This window comes from Echeneis naucrates, chromosome 1 (assembly GCF_900963305.1).
Source record: "Echeneis naucrates chromosome 1, fEcheNa1.1, whole genome shotgun sequence".
In the NCBI taxonomy this organism is placed as follows: domain Eukaryota; kingdom Metazoa; phylum Chordata; class Actinopteri; order Carangiformes; family Echeneidae; genus Echeneis; species Echeneis naucrates.
In genome coordinates, this window is record NC_042511.1 from 21083406 (window position 1) to 21105746 (window position 22341).

At 41.8% G+C, this 22341-nt stretch overlaps 1 protein-coding gene across 1 annotated transcript in view; it reads left to right on the forward strand.

Annotated features, from left to right (window-relative positions):
• The window catches only part of wdr17 (WD repeat domain 17), a 47041-nt gene extending 36319 nt beyond the window's left edge, over nucleotides 1–10722 (forward strand). Inside the window, exon 27 of the mRNA XM_029500243.1 lies at nucleotides 10347–10722. Coding sequence (XP_029356103.1) covers nucleotides 10347–10474 — 128 coding nt within the window. The 3' untranslated portion in view covers nucleotides 10475–10722. The remainder of the gene's footprint in view (nucleotides 1–10346) is intronic.
• Nucleotides 10723–22341: the final 11619 nt, after the last annotated feature.

The window sequence follows — 22341 nt, forward strand, 5'->3', positions numbered from 1 at the left end:
GACTTTATCAGCAGCACCACTTTTCACAATGGAATTCTCAGGTCCATAACTAGAGAAATTTCATCTCACAGTGTGGAATTAATACTGCTGTCTTGGAACTCCATCATCTCCTGGATCCAGGAGGGGTGTATGACACCAACACCGCATGTGTTTCCTTTCATTCAGCTTCTGCCAGCCACCACCAATGGAACTGTGGCATAGTTGCTGCTGCAATTTTTTCCATCCTGGCTGTTAAACAAGTGTGCAAAGTGTCTGTTACTGCCAGGTTGATCCCAACAACATCAGAGAAAAAGCATGTTGCAGCTTTCTGCTCACATAGCTTGTTCTTCAGAGTAAGTTCTGTGGGTGTTAGTTTAGCTTCTCTCTTTCGTTGATATTTTCTTTGAGTTCCTCATTTAACCATGGGATATCGACATTCCTCACTGTGAATTTCTTTACCGGAGCATAATAATCAACAATCTTCATTAAAATCTCATTGAAAGCACAATGCCTTGAAAGATCTTAATGCCTTCTCAGGATCAATTTAGAAAAATACATTAGAACATTTGGCATTTGTAATATCTTTAATATTCCTTTCTTGATCAAATCGTTAATATGACCTTTTTCTGATTACTTTCAAGCCTAGCTTTGGCACCTTAGTTTTTCTGACTATTGCTATTTACTTATGGTTACTACAATCAATAGAAACAGATATAGCCTTAGAATAAACCTCCGGGTTGTTTAAATATATATGATCAATACTGGTCGCGACTTGTTTACCATTGCTCTATAAACATATTATAGTGGGTTTGTTTATGACTAGGTCAGTTTCATTCTCATTGGACAGCAACTAGAGTTCCAATCAATATTCATATCAACCAAAAAATAAATTTAATTCCTTGTAGAACTAACTTGTTCAAGCATACCACAACTAACTTCTTCTAACATACCACACTTAATCCAAGTACAGGATATTAACATTGGGGGGGGGGGGGGGGTCAATAGAAACTTCCTATTAAAATTGGTTTTAGATGTAAACCTGCAGCCAGAGATCTTCAATATCCTGTACCATTGAATCTTTTTTTTACTTTGACAGGTAAATGACTTTGAATATATGTCAATCACCCTCCAATAAGCATTTTTATACATGTGAAACTCCAATCAGTTTATTCCTGATACATACACTAACACTCTTAGAAATTAATTGCAGCTTCCATCAATTATAAATTAAGTTACATAGGTTATTTTATCCATAATTATGGAAATAACCGTTATGGCTTCTAGCTCAGATCCCAGAGCAGATAACAGGATAAGGTTTCACAAAAATAATCTTTTAATAGCTCCAAAGGAAAATCACTGCAAGGGCAGGAAAAATACAACAGCACAAAGTACCAAACAAAACACAACCAAAAAAATCACTGCAAAGGCAGAAGCAAAAGGCTTGTAACAAAGATGGCTGCCAGGAACACTCTGTTACAGAGTGACAACAGGGCAGAGAATAAATGGGGAGACTAATGAGGAAGAATGGATACAGCTGTGCTTCGTCAACCGCTGCATCACCTGTCCTGAAATACACAGAGGGAGAGTCCGAAACCTTCATTATATTAAAGTTAGGAGCCTAGTAAGAGACTCAAGTTCAAATCATTCAGTGTTGAAAAAATCAAATTATATTCATACAAGGTATTTCCTCCTGTTTATACCATCAGTTCTTAAATTTTCAACAGCTTACTTCACACATGTCAAATGCATGGCAGTCCAAAAAGTGTTGAGAGTTCATTCCCCGTTCTTTGCCCATAGGTGAGTTTATGTACAATATGTTCAACGTTGCTATTTCTCACCTGCTCACCTCTCCACCACCGCCACCTCTCCTTCTCACCCCAAGCAGCCTTATACTGTTTTGTTGTCCATTAAGTGTTTTGTCTACATGAATATTGTTGTGGAAATTCTTTGCTGCTGGAGTAGAGACTTTTCCCAGCTGACAAGTTTTTATTTTTTTTGCTAAGAAAAGGTCGATCATCACACGAGCGGTAAAAATTCAGACATTAAGACACCAAGCATGGTGGGAGCTAAACATTTATACTTGAAGAACACCCCCTAACCCAAAGGTATGTTTTCACACCCTCTGGTCTGCTGTAGGTGTCGTTGCCGACTCTCTGGGGTATGGTTCACACCGGAGGTATCCTGCAGGGTTTTGTATGTTGGTGTTAAATGGTCTAAATGTCAATATTAAAAACCCAAAAGGATCTGACATTCTGGTGAGGAAAAGGAAAGTTTGGTATCACAAGTAGATCAAATGAAAGGAACTGAACATTACAATTTCTCCCTTTTGATTATTAAATAATTACAAAAAAGAACAAAAAATGAATGAAAAAAGAAACAATAACTTATTTATGTTAGATTAATTCACACAGATTTTAAAATGCACCATCATGGCAGCTGTTTCTGAAGAGACAAAAAAGGATAAAAGAAAAATAAAAGAATGAAACAAAAACAAATCATTATGTACAGCATGTCATCATCAGAGTCTGAGTTGTGGTAATTTATCTGCTGGGAGATGAGAGAGAGAGTGGAAGATACGTTTTTGCAATATTGCAGCATGCCATCCTCACATAGATCAGTGGTGGGGAATGGCCTGGTTACAGGTTCCACTCCTAGCGATGGTGGTCCACCGAAAAGAATTTCAAAGGGACTCATATTCACTCTGGATCTTTTTCTCATTCTCATGTGCATTACATAACTTATGTCCAAGATTTTGTCACAAAATTTTGCTAACTTTGTTTTGATAGTGCCATTATCTCATTCAACAGCACCTCCACTGGCAGGATGGTATGCACAATGTTGTTTGAGGTCAACGGCAACAAATCCACTGATTTGGGTTATTGCAGAATTGACAAAGTGAGAGCCATTATCACTACTCAGCTTCCCAGCAGTATTCCCCATCTAGGAATAATTTCAGATACTTCAGTGTTTTGCTGGAAATGCTTCAACTAGGACTGGGTGATATAGAACAAAATCCTATCATGATATTTCATATCAAATCATATCGAAGCAGATTTATTTGTGTATCTAATCTGTTTTTATCTCATTTGTGCCAAATCATAACAAAGTTACATCAAGGCACTTTACATATAGAGCAGGTCTAGACCAAACTCTTTATAAAATTATTTAAAGAGATCCCCAATGAGCAAGCACTTGGCAACAGTGGCAAGGAAAAACTTCCTTTAAGAAGCAGAAACCTCGGGCAGAACCAGGCTCAGGGGGGCGGCCATCTGCCCAGCACAGGCAAGGGGAGGGGGGGGGGGGGGGAGATGCTCAGTCCTTCCCCCAGCAGCCTAGGCCTATAGCAGCAGAGCTAAAGAGTAGATGGACTTTAACTTTTTAACTATAAGCCTGATCTTGAAAATTGCTAAAGAGTCTGCCCCCTGCACCGACACTGGAAGTTGGTTCCATTGAAGAGGAGCCTGACAGCTGAAAGATCTGCCTCCAGATTTACTCTTGGAGACTCTAGGAACCACAAGTAAATCTCCATCTAGAGAGTGGAGTGGCCTACTAGGAGAGTAAGGGACTATGAGCTCTCTGAGATATGGTGGAGCTTGGCCATTAAGAGCTTTATATGTTAACGGAAGAATTTTAAATTGTATTTTACCGGCAGCCAACAAAGAGCAGCTAGACGGCATCATCAAGATTTGAATGAAGTGTGGCCATAGTTCTAATCACAAGGTCATCAACCTGTGCATGGGAGAAATCCTCATTTGAATTTAGATATGGCATTGTTGGGAATGATGAGCGAATGTTCTCTTTAAAATTTAGCCACAGCATCTTCAGATAAACATCTTCTCTAGCTGAATTTATTCCTCTGTGCTGTGCAGCCAATTAAAGTAAACTCAAATGTAATGAGGTAATGATCGGTCAGAAGAGAGTTTTGAGGAACTTGTCCATTTCAATGCCATATGTTAGAACTAGATCAAGGATATGATTGTAGCAGTGAGTTGCTTCATTCACATGCTGGGAAAAGCCAATGGAGTCTAGTAGGGAAAGAAACCCAGAACTAAGGCTGTCCCTTTCTAAATCTACATGTATATTGAAATCTCCCAGTATAATGATTTTATCTGTGCTCTGATATAAACTCAGAAAACTCTGATAGGAATTCTGAGTACGGACCAGGTGGACGGTATACTGTAACTAACAGAACAGGTTTTTCACCTTTCCAGTCTGAGTTGGAAAGACTAAAAGTGAGGCTTTCAAAAGACCTACAGTCAGATTTTGCTTTCGGGTTGATTAATAGGCTTGATTGAAATATTGCAGCCACCCCCCTTCCTTGACTTGTGGCACGTGAAAATTAACATGAGTGGAGGGTGTAGCTTCATGAAGACCAACATACTCATCCTGCTGCAGCCAGGTTTCTGCTATACAAAATACATCAATACGATGATCAGTTATGAGATCATTAACTAGTAGGGATTTTGATGATAGTAATTGAATATTCAAAAGTCCACATTTAATTGCAGCATTACTTGAGACCGAATTTTTGGCTGTTTTGATTACAGTTAAGTCTTTGTTTTTAGCTCCTCTTCTGTTTAATTTGGGTTTTGTTAGTTTCCTAAATTTAGGTGGTCAAGTGTTAGACACAGTTTCTATAGACCTAAAGATAGACAGAGACTCTGTTCTATTCTCGGCAGGTGACCGCTCTGACTGAGGCACAGAGGAGCATGTTAAACTGCGGCTCTGCCTCCTGGTCTCGACTCGGGATTGTCAGGGTTTTGAATTTCTAATAAAATTGGCCATATTCCTAGTTATGATAGCGGCCCCATCCAAGGTGGGATGGACACCATCTCTACTAGTCAGACCAGGTCTCCCCCAGAAAGATTTCCAGTTATCTATGTAGCCCACATTGTTTTCGGGACACCACCTCGAAGCCAGCAGTTAAATGACGACATGCGGCTGTACATGTCATCACTGGTCCGATTGGGGAGGGGGCCGGAGAAAACTACAGTGTCCGACATTGTTTTAGCAAAATGACATAACGAGTCCACATTAGTTTTTGTGACTTCTGACTGGCGAAGTCAGGTGTTGTTACTGCCGACGTGAATAACATTACCATATTTACATTTATCCTTAGCCAGCATTTTCAGATAAGGCTGGATGTTGCCTGCTCTATATCGTGATATATCACGATGTAAATCAAATAACTAGCTCTGTCAGAAGTTAAACATATGTACTACATGCCTTGCAGAACTGTACTTAAATAAAATGTAAATAAATAAAAACAATTAAATAAAATATAAATAATAAAATGATTATACCATAAACTAAAACATAAATCTTAATTCTGACCAGTCAGAAGCTTCAAGTGTTACAGGTGAGCACAAACAAATCGACAACTAAATTCTTTGGCCAATCACAAAAAAATTAAAAAGAAAAAAAAGAGCTAATACAAAATAGAAAAGTCTCAATTTTGACCAGACACAATTTGCAGTGTATGCTACTCTACTTCTTGTCGGACTTTAAATAGCCAAAATATCCCCATATTACCAAATTCCGCAGACCTTTCTTCGCAACAATAACCTCGTCTTTTGAGCCTTGGGCTGTGTCCGTTGGGGTGTCTTCTTCGGGGACGCTGTCGTTCCTGTCAACATTTTCTGTCATTTTCACACATTTCACTCCCACTCCTAACATACTGGTGGCCAAAACATAAGCACGTGTGCTTATGTTTAAGCCTGCTGCATCACCTACTCTCTGTGTGTGTCAACCTAGCCTGACATGGCTAGGCTCGGCACAGCGCTATTCTCATTGGCTGTTTGTCAAAACATGGATGGAATGAGTTCTGTCAACCATGTCTTTAATTATTGTTACGTCAACCGTCACTAAGCAGTGTTTCTCTCCCTCTGCTGGTGACAGTTCTATGAAATCCATAATCAAATGTTCGAATGGTCTGTCTGGCAGTGGGTGTGCAGCGTGTGCGATTGGCTTGGTTTTACCTGCATTATGTGTTGCACACATCATACATGACTGACAAAACTTCTGCGTATAGACTGAAAAACCTTTGGTGAACCAGTGAACCATGCTCCAACATGTCCCCTTTTGACACATTGTGCCATTGTCAGGCCGGGACTCAAACAGGACTCAGGAGCAGAGGTTTTGTCAGTCACAGACTTTATTCTTGGTAGCAATGACCACAGAACCGAGTGAATAAAGGAAACCAGGCTATGAAACCTTAACTGTAGCAGGGAGTCACGAGGGAAAAAGGGGAACAACACAAAACTCTCCGTAGGGAGGAAAACCTGACTAAACAAAAGAAAACTCACTCGCGCTATTAAGCGGAGGATCAAGGTAACTCTATAAAAATGTATAAAAACTCAAAATCACTCTCGAGGAGGAAAAACACAAAAGCTATGAACATTAATCTAAATAACAGATTGTACAAAAAAAAAAAAAAAAAAAAAAAAAAAAAAAAAAAAAAAAAAAATCGCTCATATAGAGGAAAAACAAAAGGCTATAGTTGAAAACGAGCTAACTCAGATATATAAATTTACAAACAAAAATTCACCCCGTAGAGGATCAAAGGCTTACGCAAGGAGACGAGGACTGTGGCTTGGACGTACGCTGGTGTGAGACATGAAATGACGACACACTGGCACAAGACAAGGGAAAGACAGGCTATTTGAACTGTGGGGAGAAAATGGGGAACAGGTGGAGACAATCGGTAATCAGAAGGACACACCGGAGACATGAGGAAGGGCAAGTGTTCTGAAACGAGAGGAGAGTTAGGCATTTCAAAATAAAACAGGAAATGACGAGACAGTGAGCCCAGACAAGATGACCTCACCACGGTGTGACAGCCATGTGTCAATTTTGCGAAAGAAATGTTTAGGCAGGCAAGGTTTGTGGGATAACTGGTTTGAGTTGTAAGTATGAGCAAGCCATTTACAAAAAGCAATTGACTTTGGAAGCAAAATGGCATCTAGAAGAGCTGCAACCTTGTCATGATGGACAATGATGGAGTTTCCATCAGATGTTAAGAATTGTCTGTGTTTCAATTGACTGCCAAAATCATGCACAAGACCATATTTAGAGTCAGTGTAGGTAGTTACTGAAACAGGCTTGTGTAGGCCCCAAATGCAGCACAACGCCAAGAGATAATTTGTAATGGTCTTTATTGAGTAACTCACAACAAGCAATATGGCAGAGGAGGAGTGAATGAGTCTAGGGTTCTAGGAGAGGGTCTGTGGCTGGGAGCACGGTTTGGGAAGCAGAACCGGGGCCAGGGAACAGCATAGTACAGAGTGAAATGCCAGGGACTCAGAGGTGATAACGCTCAGGATGGCAGGTGAGCAGATACCAGCAGGAAGTGCGGAGGAATGCTGAGCAGATCCAGAAGCAGGTGAGCAGGGGAACAGATAACTGGGGATAATCACTGAACAGCCAGGGAAACAGGCAGAACTCGTGGTCGGGGACGAAAGGCTGAGGTGATTACAGGGGGTGAAACAGATGAGCAGGTCAAAGGCAGGCAGTGTCTGCAACAGGAGATCAGTCTGGACAAAGGTGCTGGAAAGACTTGCATGACACAAAGAACAATCTGGCAATGAGTAGCTGGAGTTGGGTGCTTATATCCAGGGGTGATTACTTATGAGGACCAGGTGCAGAAGGTGGGAGAAACTGATGACTGATTAGAAGGGGGAGCAGGCAGGTGAGTGAAGGTGTGTGGAAAGTTCCAGGGTGCAGGTGAATGGGAAAAGCAGGCAGGAGACCGGATTGTGACAGTTACAGTCTTGTTGCTCGCCAGTTTGCATGCCTCTGTCAATGCTGTCATTTCTGCTGCTTGTGCAGGAATAGTGAGAGGGGCGTGAGCCTGAGACAAGAGTTTCATGATAAGTGACAACAGCAAATCCAACTCTGTTGTGATCACTTTGTGGGTCACGTGAAGCAGATCCATCTACAAAAACAAACAAATCAGGGTTAGTCGATTGTGTTTCTTGTAGATCTGGTCTTGGGGAGCAAACCTGTTGGAAGACAGCAACACAGTTATGTTCTTGTCCATCATCTGGTGTGGGAAAGAGAGTGGCAGGATATAGAACATTGCATCTTTTGACAGTGATATTTGGCATTTCTAAAAGCACAGTGTTGTATCTTAGCCATCGTGCTGTGGAGAGGTGAGTTTTTTCTTCAAGTAAAATCTTGGACATGGCTTGTGGAACCATTAGAGTTACATCAGAGTAGCCCACAGTGTCTCTGGAGGCCATACCTGCCTTTTCAGCAGCAGCCACAGCTCTGAGACATCTTGGGAGGCCTTCAGCCACGGGATCCAGTTTTGAAGAAAAATAACATACATGGCGTAGTTTATTTCTGTGATCCTGCAACAAAACAGAAGTCATACATCAGTTTTTCTCATCTACAGTTTGAGTGAAAGGTCTGGTAGGGTCAGGTAGGCCCAAAATTGGAGCAGTCTGTAAGTCAAGTTTTAGTTCATTGAAAGATTGTTCAGCTTCAAGAGTTCATGTGATCTTGTCTTTTGATTGTAGACCTTTGCCATGAGTGAGGGAGGCAAGTGGAGCGTCTACAGTAAGAGCACATGCAACAACATCATTTGTTTTTAGTGATGGGTCTTGGATGATTCTGAATTGAATCCACTCTTTTTGGTGAAAGAGTTTTCTCTTCAGAAGTAATGACATGACCCTAACCCTAACCGCTTCGCACTGCTCTTCGGTTGAACTGCAGATCATAAGATAATCAACATATTGTAATAAAGTAGTGCTTGGAAAGAGAACAAGAGATTCAAGACTTTGTCTGATAGCTTCATTGTAAATGGTTTATGGTATGGTAAATGGTAACCTTGGCACAAGCAAGTGAATGTGTAGCCTCATCCATTGAAGTTGAAAGCAAACCAGAATTGACTTTCTGGATGAACTGGAACACTGAATGAAGCATTTGATAGATCCACCACTGAAAAGAATTTTGCATTAGGTGGGACCTGAGACAAGATGGCATAAGGATTCTGAACATTTGGGGCTCTGGGTTGGATTGCTCTATTTACTGCTTGCAGATCCTGAACAAAACGCCATTCTTTTGGTTGATCTTTATCTCTTATTTTCTTGACAGGGAACAAAAGTGTACGTACTGGAGAGTCATCACAGGGACCAATTATTCCTGCTGTTTTCTGCTGAGACTCAAAAACCGATGTTATGCCATTGATGGCTTGTTTGAGTGGATATTGAGCCTTGCAAGGTCTGATTGCAAGTCTGCAAGTCTGATTTTGGAGTGATGACAACAGATTCACAGTCTTTGTTGAGGCCAACATCATACTGACAACCCAATGTCTTAGGGACCTCCTGTAGGGCTCTAATAGCTGTAGCTTGTTCTTCTGACAAGAAAGAAAAAGAAAAAGGTTTGGAAGTGCTTTTTGGTGCAAGCTGGATTGTTCTTTGAGTGTGCACATCAGATGTTAAACTATTTGTGCAGTGTTGGTGAAAATAAAATAGATAGATCAGATATTTCTTGCCAATCGGCTGCGTGCTGACATGATTTCATAAATGGGCCCAAATCTTCCCAGTTATCTGATGTGTGTTTTGAAAATGTGATGTATGGGACCGAATGGTCCATGGTATATACATCACATTGGGCTGGTGTAACAGAGAATGATATACTGCCACGCCTCCAACTCATTGACTCTGTCCTCCATATCTGCTAACATCCTGCATTTATTGCATGTATGAGTATCATTGAGGGAAGTAGAGGAGTAACTGAACATGAAACACAAAGCAAGAGAAATTGAGAGCAGGAGGATCATTGTGCCATGTGTGCAAGAGGAAGAAATCAAGAGAAGAAAGAAAGAAGGAGAGCCAGAACCTAAGCTAAGTTAGCAGAGTTAAGGAATCGCCCGAGTGATGTAGAAAGTAGTAAAAACTAAATGCAACTGTGAGTTGAGTGAAAATTAACTGTCAGTAAGTTTGAGTGAGTGGCTGATTTAAACCATAGAAACCCACAGAGATAGATGACACAAAGTCAAACGGCACCACCAATGATCGGAAATAACAACGCATTTACAGCCATGAAAGACGGAGTCACATCATGTAATCCTTTATGACCCAAGCCTTCACACAGACAGACAAGATAGACAATGCATTGATCATCAGGATCCAGTGTGTTAAAGATACATACCAACACGCAACTCACCATCCAGATACAACACATCAAACTTACCCACACAGACACACAATGCACTTACCATCAGGCTACAGCATGTTAAAGGTACATCCACAGACGCCCAATTGATTTGGGTACAGCACATCCATGTGATGCACAAAGGCACTAATCATTGGCATAAAGCAACGAATGTAATGGCTCTCATCTTGCATTCCCCTCCTCTCCAGATCAGCTGAGTGGATCTGATTGGACAGTGGACAGCATCCAGCCAATCCTCGACCTGCTAAGTTACATAAGGACAGAGCGTCTGATCCTGGACCAATGGACTGAGTACAACTCTTTATTACTGGGGTGATAAGCTGCGTCCCAGATCAATGGCCATATCCTTCAATCAAGAGGGGCAACTTCAGGCCACCCAACACAAGCTGTTCCTGCCCTTGCTTAGCAACCTTTTGCTGTAGCTGAGCCCCTGATCTTGGACAGTTTGGACCAGTTCTGTGTTGGTCTGAAGGAGAAGGCCATGGTTTGGGACACAGCTTATGCAGCCCTAAATAAAGCATATATATAAAACATGAATCACCAACTATCAGGGTTGATTATCTTCCATTATCTGTTTCTATATGTGCTTGTGTTTTTGTTCATGTGTGCCTGTAGAGCCCGCAGTGAGCTGCTCATCTTCTGTGGTTATGTGGGCGCTCTCCTGGCCATTAGAAGACAGTACTCCAGCATCGTACCTGCACTCTATGAATATACCAGGTGGATGGTAGAGGAAGTGAATGTGCTCACTTTGAACATTTGATTCATTGTCCAGGAGACTTATTTGTCTCAATTTTGTCTATTTGTTTGTCTGACTGTTTTGCATGTCAACCTTCAGCTGTCTCTGTCTGGTTGACATCAAACTGTTCTCTGTCTGACTTTGTGTTCAACTGCCATTTGTGTGTCTGGATGTAGTTTGTTTGTGTGTCTGTCTCGTCATTTTCTGGCTGTTATGTCTGTTTGTTGTCTTTCCAACTGTTGTTTTGTGTCACAGTTGTCTGTCTGTAATGGGCCGTCTGACTAATTATTAACTGTTGTTGACTGTCTAACCCTCAACTTCCATCGGATGCGGAAAGGCTGCGGCTTCGCTCCGGCACAGTGGCAGAGCCAATACGTTTCAATTCTAGTCAGTGTGTGTGATTCCACTGGCTGCGGCTCCAGAACAGCCACAACACGTTCGCATTCACACCTACGGTCAATTTGAAGTCCCCAGTTAACCTAGTCATGCATATCTTTGTTGGGTTTTTAGGTGTCAGGCATCACTGATACCATGGACGAGGAGATGCTGATTCTGGATGTCCAAAATCACTGAATAATCTATAACCCTTCACATCCTTTTTATAAAGATGCCTATAAAAATGATGCGGCATGGAATACCATTGCAGGAGTAATTAGAGTGGATGGTAAATCACTGATCTGGTCCAATAAATGTCCTCTGGATGGACACAATAAACTGTTAAAATGGTCTTGTGGTTTTCTTTGTAGAGGCTACCACCTGATTATGCGTAAATTCGCGAGATCTTGTGAGTCCTTGCGACTCCCATTGTCCGGCTATGCCGCAACAGTACGCATCACAGACGGATCCGGTGGGTGTTGACGGATGGTGGAGTATGGCGCAGAGACGTTCCGCATCCAATAGAATCCCGGTGGAACTATATTTGTTCGACTGTAACTTAACTCTCTTTTGGGTGCCTGTTGTGTGTCTTTTGTCAGCCAACTGCTGAAGCGCAGAGAAGTGTGTGTCCCCCTGAAGATCGAGCAGCTGTCTGTGGAGCTGGATGCCTGGAGGGCCTGCACACAAAGCAATAGCACGTGGGTCACACAATAATATTAGTACAATGAATTGCAGTAATCCAACTGTGAGGAAATGGAAACATGGATCACTTTCTCTAAGTCAGCAGTGGATAGAAGGGGTTTGATTTTTGAGATGAGTCTGAGTTGGAGAAAACATGGGAGACAATATTAGAAACTTGGCATGGCACCTTGATGTTAGGAGTCTGGCAATAGAGGGATGCAAGCATATAGTTGGTGGAGAAGGAGGGGCCAAATAAAAGGATCTCAGTTTTGGATTCATTTAAAAAAATTAAGTGCCATCCAGGCTTTAATTTTTGTAAGACATGACAATATACAGGTTGAATTGACTGATTCGCTGGGTTTGAAAGGGAAATACAGCTGGGTATCATCTGTGTAACAGTGAAACTGAATGCCATGTTTGCGGAAAATATGACATAGTGGAAGCATATAAATTGACAATAATAACCAATGTAAGATTGACCCTTGGGGAACACCAAGGAGGAAAGGGGGGCCAAGGAAGAGGATACATTTCCAATTTTTACCGCAAAGGTTCTAGCTGAGAGGTATGAACGGCACCACCCAAAAGCTAGGCCTTTGACCCCAACCAAATTTTTGAGGTGGTCAATTTAAATCATATGATCAACTGTGTGAAAAGCAGAGCTTAACTCTAACACAATTGAAATTGAACAGTTTCCAGAGTCAGTGGTTATTAAAAGGTCATTAGTAACCTTAATGTGTGTTGTTTCAGTACTGTGCCAGGCATGGAAACCAAATTTTTCACAAGTGCTATTGTGAGTCATAAAAGAAGTCAATTACATAAAAACAAAATTTTCTAGAATTTTAGATAAAAAATACAGTTTTGAGATAGGCCTAAAATAATTTAAAACGAGGATCCAGAGAGTGCTTTTTCAATAGGGGTTGGACTATGGCATGTTTTAAACTTGTAGGGACTACGGCAGAAGATATGGAGCTGTTAACAGTTTGCTAACAATTGGCTTAAAGTGAGAGAGTACAGCAGGTGGCTCACAAGGAATGTTAATATGTACAGAGCTTGTGGTATCTGACACCTGATCCCTTGTTTGAGAAAAAAATATAAAATATCATTGTGGTCATTGTTCACAGGGGAAATTGAAGGGGGGGTTAATCAGAGACCCAATAGCCTTAAATTGCACCCTTGGATTGTGACTGTGAGAAGCAACCAGCTTAGAAAAAATTGATTTCTTGCTTGCTAAAACATGAAACGAAACACACAGCTCATGTTGTTCAGATGGACAGTGGTGATGAAGAAAAAGGTGACATCACTCCTCTCTCTCATCCACTTGGCGGAAATACTGAGGTCTTCACTTGCTCCGCTTTAGTCAGGCCTGGTTTCAGTCATTGAGATTGGTTACCTGGAAAGACAGGAGCTAATGCAACCATCAGAAACTGAACAAGTGTGTGTGTGTCTGTGTGTCTGTCTGTCTGCAGCAGTCCCCCATCGGAGCGTCAGAAAGAAGAATTCAGCCGCCTTCAGAAGAGGGTCCAGCCTTCAACTCCTGGTAAGAACAATTCCAGGTCATTCACACCAGGTTCACATGAGGCCTGAAATAATGTGGTTATGATCATCAACCAGGTGGATGTAGAGAGAGTTGAAGAGAGAACGAGAGTAGGAGGAGTAAGATGCTACAAACATGCAAGCTCCTTTTCTGTTTACTTTTGGTTAATAGATCTACTCAATTCAGGAGGTCAGGGGACAGACACAGTTTCAATAGACAAAATTTCTATTATATTTTGGGCGGGTAATCTGTCTTATTGACAAACAAAGAAGAGTGTGAAACTGCAGTTCTACCTCCTGGTCTGGACTTGGGAATGTTATGGTTTTAACTTTCGAGTAAATTCAGTCAGATTCTTAGATGTGAGGGCAGCCTCCTCCACGGTGGGATGGACGCTATCTCTCGTAATCAGACCAGGTTTCCCTCAGAAAGTCTTCCAGTTATCTGTGTAGCCCAAATTGTATTTTGGACAACACCTCAACAACCAGCAGTAGAATGATGATATGCAGCTATACATGCCATCACTGGTCGGATTGGGAAAGGGACCCTTTCCAATCTGATCCCTAAAGGAAACTACAGTGTCCAACATTGTTTTTTCAAGTTTCACACATTGACAGACTGCATTAATCTTTAATCTTTGTGAACTCCAACTGGTGTAGTCAGGTGTCATTACTGCTACATGAATAACAACCATACCATTTTTACCATTATACTTGGTTGACAGTTTCAAAAATCATTGAATGTTGCCCGCACTTATCTATGGCCACTGGTGTCGCAAATTTCACTATTCTTAGAATAGGATCACCAGTAACTAGTTTCATAACGGGTGTGCCACTGAATGGAGAGAACCAGTGGAGAATCCAGGCAACAGAATGCCATCCTGCGAAGGAAACTAATGTCAGGGGCTTGTTTCCGGGATCATATCCTTTTGATCATGTCCCAGATTTCATGACCATAGGTGAGGATAGGAACTTAGATTTACTGGTGAACTGAGAGTTTCCCCGTTTGGTTCAGCGTCTTTTCATCACAACAGACTGGAACATAAGGCTCAGCATTCAGGTGTTGTGCTTAGGATTGTGTATATTATTGCCTCTTATCAAGTCTCAATCTGGAAGGGATCTTTCGATACCAGTCAGATAAGAGTCTGGGAATCTGGGACATCTGTGTTGGAGGCCACAGTCTCTTTGAAACCTGAGGGGTTCCTTTCCAGACCTCGCAACACAGGTTACTTTGTTTGTATCCATAGGTAGATTTATTTACAGTGAATGGCATCACTGCTGCCAATGTACCAATGCATCTGTTCTCATACTCCATCCTTCCATCACTTGTGAACAAGACCCCAAGAAAATTATTGACTTGAGGCCAGGACTGCCGTCTGACCAGTAAATGCAGTAAATGTTGAAAGTCCTGGCTCAAAGGAGTCAAGAGTACTAGATCATTTGCAAAGAGCAGAGATTACATTTCTTGAACCCTGAACCAGACTCCGTCTAGCCACTGGCTGCACCTAAAAATCCCTTCCCTAACTGGGAACAGGTCTGACTTGCTGCTGGCAATGTGAACCAATATCCAGCTGGATAATACAGAGACCAGACAGCCCTTAGCAGAGGGCTCCTGGGGAACCTCCCACAGACCGCCACGGAGGACATAGCCAAATGCCTTCTCCAAGTCCACAAACATATTTGGACTGGTTGGGTGAACTCCAATGAACCTTCAAGCATCCTGTACAGAGTATAGAGCTTGTTTAGTGTTCCACAACTGGGACAAAAACCATGTTGTTGCTCCTGAATCTCTGGAATAGACTTTCCCAGTGGGGCTTAGGAGTGTCCCTCTATAGTTGTAGCACACCCCAGTCCAGAGGCACTGTCTCTGACTTCCATGTGATACTGCAGAGGCATGTCAGCTACCTCAACAAATTCAGTTTGGGTGATTTGATCTTGGTCCTCAATAAGGAAATTTTCTAATTGTTCTTCATCTGACCTTCATCTAGAACTTGTTTGCCTTTTGAGATTCTACCAAGGGCATTAAGTCCCTGACAACATAACTGCTAGGATCATTTTGGTGCTCAATCCTCTCCACCACGATAAGATGGTGGTTCATGGGGGGGTATGGGAAAAAGGAAACAAAATAAGTCCTTAACTGTGAGGTGAATAGTAATTTTACTGTCAATATATCAAAGTGAGTGGCAGCGATAAACCCCAGGTATTGACAACACAAAGTCAAATAGCACCTCCATTGATCAGAAATGATATAACATGACTACATGACTAGTCACAGTTAGACCACAAAGACTATGGTTTAGACACACAGATACTAGACAGTTGACAAGATTAAACCTGTCACAGTAAAAATGTGTGTGTGTGTCTGAGCAGCGTTGGTCCTGTCTGGAGCTGATTATGTGACAGGCTCCAACCTGCCGAGCCACTCAGATGTTCAGTTGTCCTGCTTCACTGGACACAGGATACAGGTGGGTTTTGCCTGTTTTGACTATATGTTATAATGTGTGCTGACATTGTGCAATGCTCCTCATGTGTTGTCCTGTTTTTGTACAGGGTCCAGTGTTTGTGTTGGAGGATGGTAAATCAGCAATCTCACTGAATGATGCTCTGATGTGGGCTAAAGTCAATCCCTTCTCCCCACTGGGAACCGGAGACCGTATCAACCCATTCTAAGAGACATATATATACACACACGCACACACAAACATACAGACTGATTGGTGGGGATAAAAATTGGAATAAAACAATGCCTGTGGATTCAGAAAGAGACGGATGTCTTATGTTTCACTCACTGACACAACGACAACCACCACAACGGATCAAAGAAAACAGGTTTTTCTTTTTTCTTGTAACCATTTATGGTCTACCATAAACATTTGCTAGAGCACATATCTACATTTTAAATGCTGTAGTGCCAGTTTTAGGGGCATTTTACATTGATATACATAAATACAACCCTTACATCAAATATTTTAATCATGTATCAACTTATGTCCAATAAATTACTTGAAAGTGCAATAAATCATAAAACATGGAAATAGCATTTTTTTCACACAGTGATTCTAAATACAAAAATGTCAGAGCTACATCCCCTTAAAAATGTTCATACTGTGAACGCCTGTGCTCTGGACTTAGAGAGCTGATGATAATCCTTCAGCCATTATTGATATGGCTCTTTTCTGTTCAGAGAAAGGGTTTTTCATCTACCATTGTCTACCTAACTGATTAAGCTACTGAAGAGATCAAGCAATTTAACGTTGGAACCTGCTGGAGCATTTTTGATTCTGAACTATTGTTGCATATTCACAGTCCACAAGTCCGTCCGTCTCCGGGGACGATTTAACAAGCTTCTTTTTCCATTGTTCCACATGGGCGCTTCTGGTGTCACTGCTCGCATATCAGGTAAAAGGAGACTAATCATTCATTTTTCTTCCACTCATGTCACAAATTCAGACTCTGAACAGTGTCATTCCCAGTCAACATTTCTCAATGCAATATGCAAGTATTGAACATACCATCACCCTCATTCATCTAGCAGCAGAGGGGTATTCCAGAAAGCGGTTTATGTGAAATGGTATATTAACCCTGAGATGAGGGAAACTCTGAGTTATCTGTTCCAGAAGGAGACTCTGAGTCAATCACCATGGTATCAGACTCTGTGAACATATCCTGCTCATTGGTAGGTTTCTACCTGTCTCCTCCCACACAAAGAAAGCTGTTAGACATGGATTGCCTGTTCATTCTGAATCCAATTGAGATTGAAGCCCAACTTGGCCTTACATGGTGAGAGAATCTTCCGACCGAGATTAGATGTCCTGGCATTTTCAGAGGAGCATCTGTTACCGCTTTTCATCCAACTGTATCATTTACCCCAATAACATTCTCCGGCCATACATCCCCAACCTCACACACCATGGACATGCGCTCACATCACAGCAAGTTTTTTTTTTTTTTTTTTTTGCAAATGGTAGTTTTCTTTACAACATCAGTGATGCAGAGCACTTTGGAAAGGCAACAGCGTGTAGAGCTGTGAGTAAAGTAACTCTTGTACTGAAACGGCTGTTATCAATGAAGGTAGTGTTCACGGGACACAAACCTGTAAGAAACATCAAAGAGGTTTTCAACAGGATTGCAGATGACTGATATAGAAATCATAGATTTTATTATTTTAAATGGCATTCTGCTGCTCTCCCTGTGGCAGGAGACAGTATTTCATTTTCATCATCAACATCATCCTCCTTCTCCTGTGATGCAGAAAAAGATTCTGTTTCAGAATACTTCGAACAGCCATGTGGGGCAAGATGTGAGTATAGAAAGCTGCCGGGTGTTCAATTGTTTCAGTCAGAGGCTGATCAAGGTAGATGACACCATCCACAACTGTTGGGGGGGTGGAGATTTTATATATAAGAAGAGTTATATATAAGTTTTATTTTTTAAAAGAAACAAGTGTATACTTACATCTGATGTGGGCACTTGTGTCCTGAGGGATGAACTCATATGAGCTTACCCTCAGCCCTTAGCCACTGGTCGTTTCAGCTCCTCAGCCTCTGTCAGAGGTGGTGGTGATGGCTCCACCCGTTTTTCAGGCCTCTGCCTTTCTGTTGGCTAAGCAGAATTCAAATGTTAATCTCTTTTTTAAAATTAGTAGATTTTATTTTGTGTACATATCTGTCAGGTTTAAGCCACCTAGAACAATATTAAACAGACAGGGAAGAAAGACAAAGGACAACGGCGCTCATTTTTACTTGCAAGGAGAACAGACAGAGATATGTTCAGTTACATTCTCTAACTGCTCTGACGTATCTCTTCTGTTCTCCCCTCTTTATTTCCTTAGGGTGGTCCCTAGTTACAGGATGTTGCAGCTCTAAAGGGTGGGGAATACACAGCTGCAACGTAGTAGATGAATAGATGCTTTTTGTATAATCATATTCAAGTTATGCCTCTGAAACATGACACATGAACACTTTGAGGAGCTAGTTCATAACCGAAGTAATCTGGTTTCAGCCTCCTCCTGTTTTCATGTTCCTCTTCGAAGGTAGTTGCTTATCTCCCGCCAGGTATGATCTCAGTTCCTGTAAGAAAAACACAAGTTTCTGCATTCCTGCAGGGTTAATAAAAGTAGAGCAATACTGTGATAATCATTCTATGTACATTTATTCCAACAACATCGTCAAATTTTAAATGACTTCAATAAAAATGTAAACATTGTATGATGTATTAATCTACCAAGTGGGGCATTAAATGAGATGACGTTAAAACATTTTATTAGGAGTTTAAATTACTATTTGAATTAATATTTACTTTGTTTAATAGCTTATGTCAATTGAAAAAAAAAAAAAAAAATTAAATCAAAGTGAGGTACAATCATAGCCCAGCAAAATATGCTTTACCTTTTTGAATGATGTTTTTATATTTAATTTTTAACTGCTTCCAAGTACGCCTCTCCCCTGATGGACTGCATTTATAACTGTAAGCTACAATCTCTTATGGTTCAATACAAAATCAGTGTACATTCAAACTTACGTTTTGGCTTGGGTGGCAATTTTTTCCCATGCCATTGTGTTACATTTTCGGCTAAACACGTGCTCATACTCTCCATAGGCCAGTATTAAGACCTCCAACTCCATTGGGGTGAAATAATGAAAGTTACTAATGTAACTACAGCATTATGAATCCCGAATGACCACCAGAGGCAGTGCTTTAAGCACTGAACCCTGCACAGTTCGAGTATGTATACCAACAATGCCACCTGTGACCTCTGGATGACCCAAAAGGAGACCATATCTTCCGTTGTCACCTGAGGATCGTTTCCTACAGAATCTTCTCAAGAGCACATGAGGATTCTGAGTGACCAAGAGCTCTGGCAGTCATTCAGGATTCATAGAACCGCAGTTACATCAGTAACTTTAGTCCTATTTCATCCCTGCTGACTGCCACATGCGGTGCTTTAAGCACTGAATGACTCATACATGCAGAGTCGGAGTGCAAACCTTCAGTGTGCAGAGCTAGAGGACTCTGGCTGCAGGACCACAGCCAGTGAATGGTCAGTGGTGGAACACCACAGAGTGACCCCTGAGCCTCATTGATACTGGGACACTCATATTGGAGACGAGTGGACAGCACTCTTGCGTTCATTATAGTGCATCTGACAAGGTCTGCACAGAAGCTCAGCAGCGGCTCAGGCCCTCCAGCCGCCAAACACACAGTTGGAGACGTCGTGGATTGGGGTGCCAGATCCACCCTGCCAGTTGGGACAGGAGATCCCTCCTGTTGGGAAGGCGCCATGGTGCACCAGAGTCCGTGCAGCAGAGGAAACCAGCTCCTCCCTGGTCAGAAGGTGGCCAAGAGCAGGTGTTAGAATAAATGTACATAAAATGATTATCACAGTATTGCTCAACTTTTACTAACCCTGCAAGAATGCATAAAGTTGTGTTTTTCTTACAGGAGCTGAGATCAAACCTCCGGAAGATAAGCAACGACCTTCGAAGAGGAACGTGAAGACAGGGAGGAGACGGAAACCAGATTACTTCGGTTATGAACTAGCTTCTCAAAGTGTTTGGTGTGTCATGTTTCAGAGGTGTACCTTGAATATGATTATACAATAAGCATCTATCCACTACGTTGCAGCTGTGTGTTCCCCACCCTTTAGAGCTGCAACGTCATGTAACTAGGGACCACCCTAAGGAAATAAAGATGGGAGAACAGAAGAGATACGTCAGAGCAGGTAGAGAATGTAACTGAACATATCTCTGTGTGTTCTCCTTGCAAGTAAAATGAGCGCTGTTGTCCTTTGTCTTTCTTCCCTGTGTGTTTAATAATGTTCTAGGTGGCTTAAACCTGACATTAACTTGGTCCTTCGAGCCGGATTCCAACAGACCGGAGGATTCCAGCGGGCAGGGTGGATTCCAGGAAAACGAGTCCCAGAAAGAGACCAAGGGAGTCTCGTGAGACCAAGGGAGTCTCTGCAGAGGATGACGGAGTCCTGGTGTGCACCCTTAAATTCCGAGTAGGAGAGTGAATGTGAGTGTGAAAGGAGATTGACATACCACTAGGTATTTCGTCTCATATAAAACAGTGGGATTTGTAAGTAGTCAACTGGTGTGGATGCAAAGGCAAGAATTCTCCACTCGAAAGAATTGAAGTGAGAATTACCACAACAGGAATTTGAGAGACTACCCCACTGATAAAAATCGACCTCTAGAATACCCTAGGTGTTGCAAAGGTCGAACCAAATTCTTAAAATGGGGAAGGGGTTGAGTAAAGAAAAACCAAGAGATAAATTGAAGTGTCAGGATTGGAAATTCATAGAACAACAGGATCCATGTAAAAATCGAAAAACTAGACAGATGGATTGTTAAACACAATTTCGACGGAAGTTTAAATACACAAAAGATAAGTGTATTACAAGACAGCATTACAAAACTAACCAAAAAAAATCCAAAAAAAATTAAGAAGGAAGGTTATGAAGAAACACAGTACTGGATGAAAGTGGCAGGACAAAGAGAAGGAGGAAAGAGAAAAAAAACAGAAAGAACAGGACCATAGACAAAAAGATAAAGACGAAGACCGTGAAAAAGACTTAATGTATCAGAGAAAAGAAGACAATGAGACAGGACCTAGCAGACGACCTAGAGGCGACCGAGATTTAGGCCAAGAGGCCGAAGGGGGAGCTGCAGGTCCAGCTCCCTCAGGACCAGGACGAGGACTTTACCCAGACTTAAGTGAGTTACCACCATATGATGGACCAACAGAAACTCCTAGAAGTACTCGATCTAGGGGAAGAGTAGGAGACTGGTCCAAAATAATGGGAAAAGTCTTCCCCGGGAGAGAAATCTCCACCGGTAATACAGCAGGATGAGATAGGGACTTATCCAATGATTGAGGTAGCAAATCCAAATGTTAAAGATCAGGCCAACAACCCTGTTATTCTAGTTTATAGGACGTGGACTATAGATGATGTAAAGAAGGCCATAGAAGGAGTGACCTCCTATAAGGAGGATGTCACACAGTTCGTTCAGGATATGGAAAAGTTGCGACATTCTTATCACCTGAACGGACAAGAAGTACAACAGGTTTGGATGCAGGCACTAGGACCAGACTGGCACTACATCAGGGGCCGATGGAATGCTTTGGGCCTAAATGGCCGTCCCCTGACTCTTGATGACCCGGAGTTGAATAACCGCGTACGAGACCTGAATGACAGAGTTATTCTACGGTTTAGACATATAGCTAACTACACCGAGGAGGTGTAGTTATACTTTTGTTACTACACAAAAGGAGGATGAACCCTTTGAAGAATACAAGATAAGAATGACAACTAAATTCAAAACCCACAGTGGATTGCAAGATGAAGGGAATGTAAATGGGGCATTCCAGCAACAATTAAAAAATGCTCTCCATGCAGGATCGAAAGATGGAATACGTTGCTGGGTTAATAAACATTACATAGGATTCGCTACAGGGACCATGGAGGACTATGTTAACCATGCCCTCCATGCAGAAAAAGTAATTAAGGAGAAAAAAGGTGGAAAGGCAGGGGGAGTATTTTATCAGGAGGAAGAAGAGGAAAAAGAGGGAGAGGTGTTCTACCAAGATAGCGGCAGAGGCCAAGGACGTCGTGGATACAGAGGGAGAGGAGGTTTTAGAGGCAGAGGCCGAGGAGGAAGTTACAGAGAAGGATATCAACAAAACTCTAGAGAGTGTTGGTGTTGTGGAAAAGAGGGACATATTGCTAGCTAATGTATGAAGAAGATTTAAAGATGACCTCGCCTTTATGCTGGACCGGAGAGTCAGAAGAAGCATTCCGTAAGATAAAACAAATGTTGGTGTCCAGTACAGCGCTAGCATTACCAGACTATAGTAAA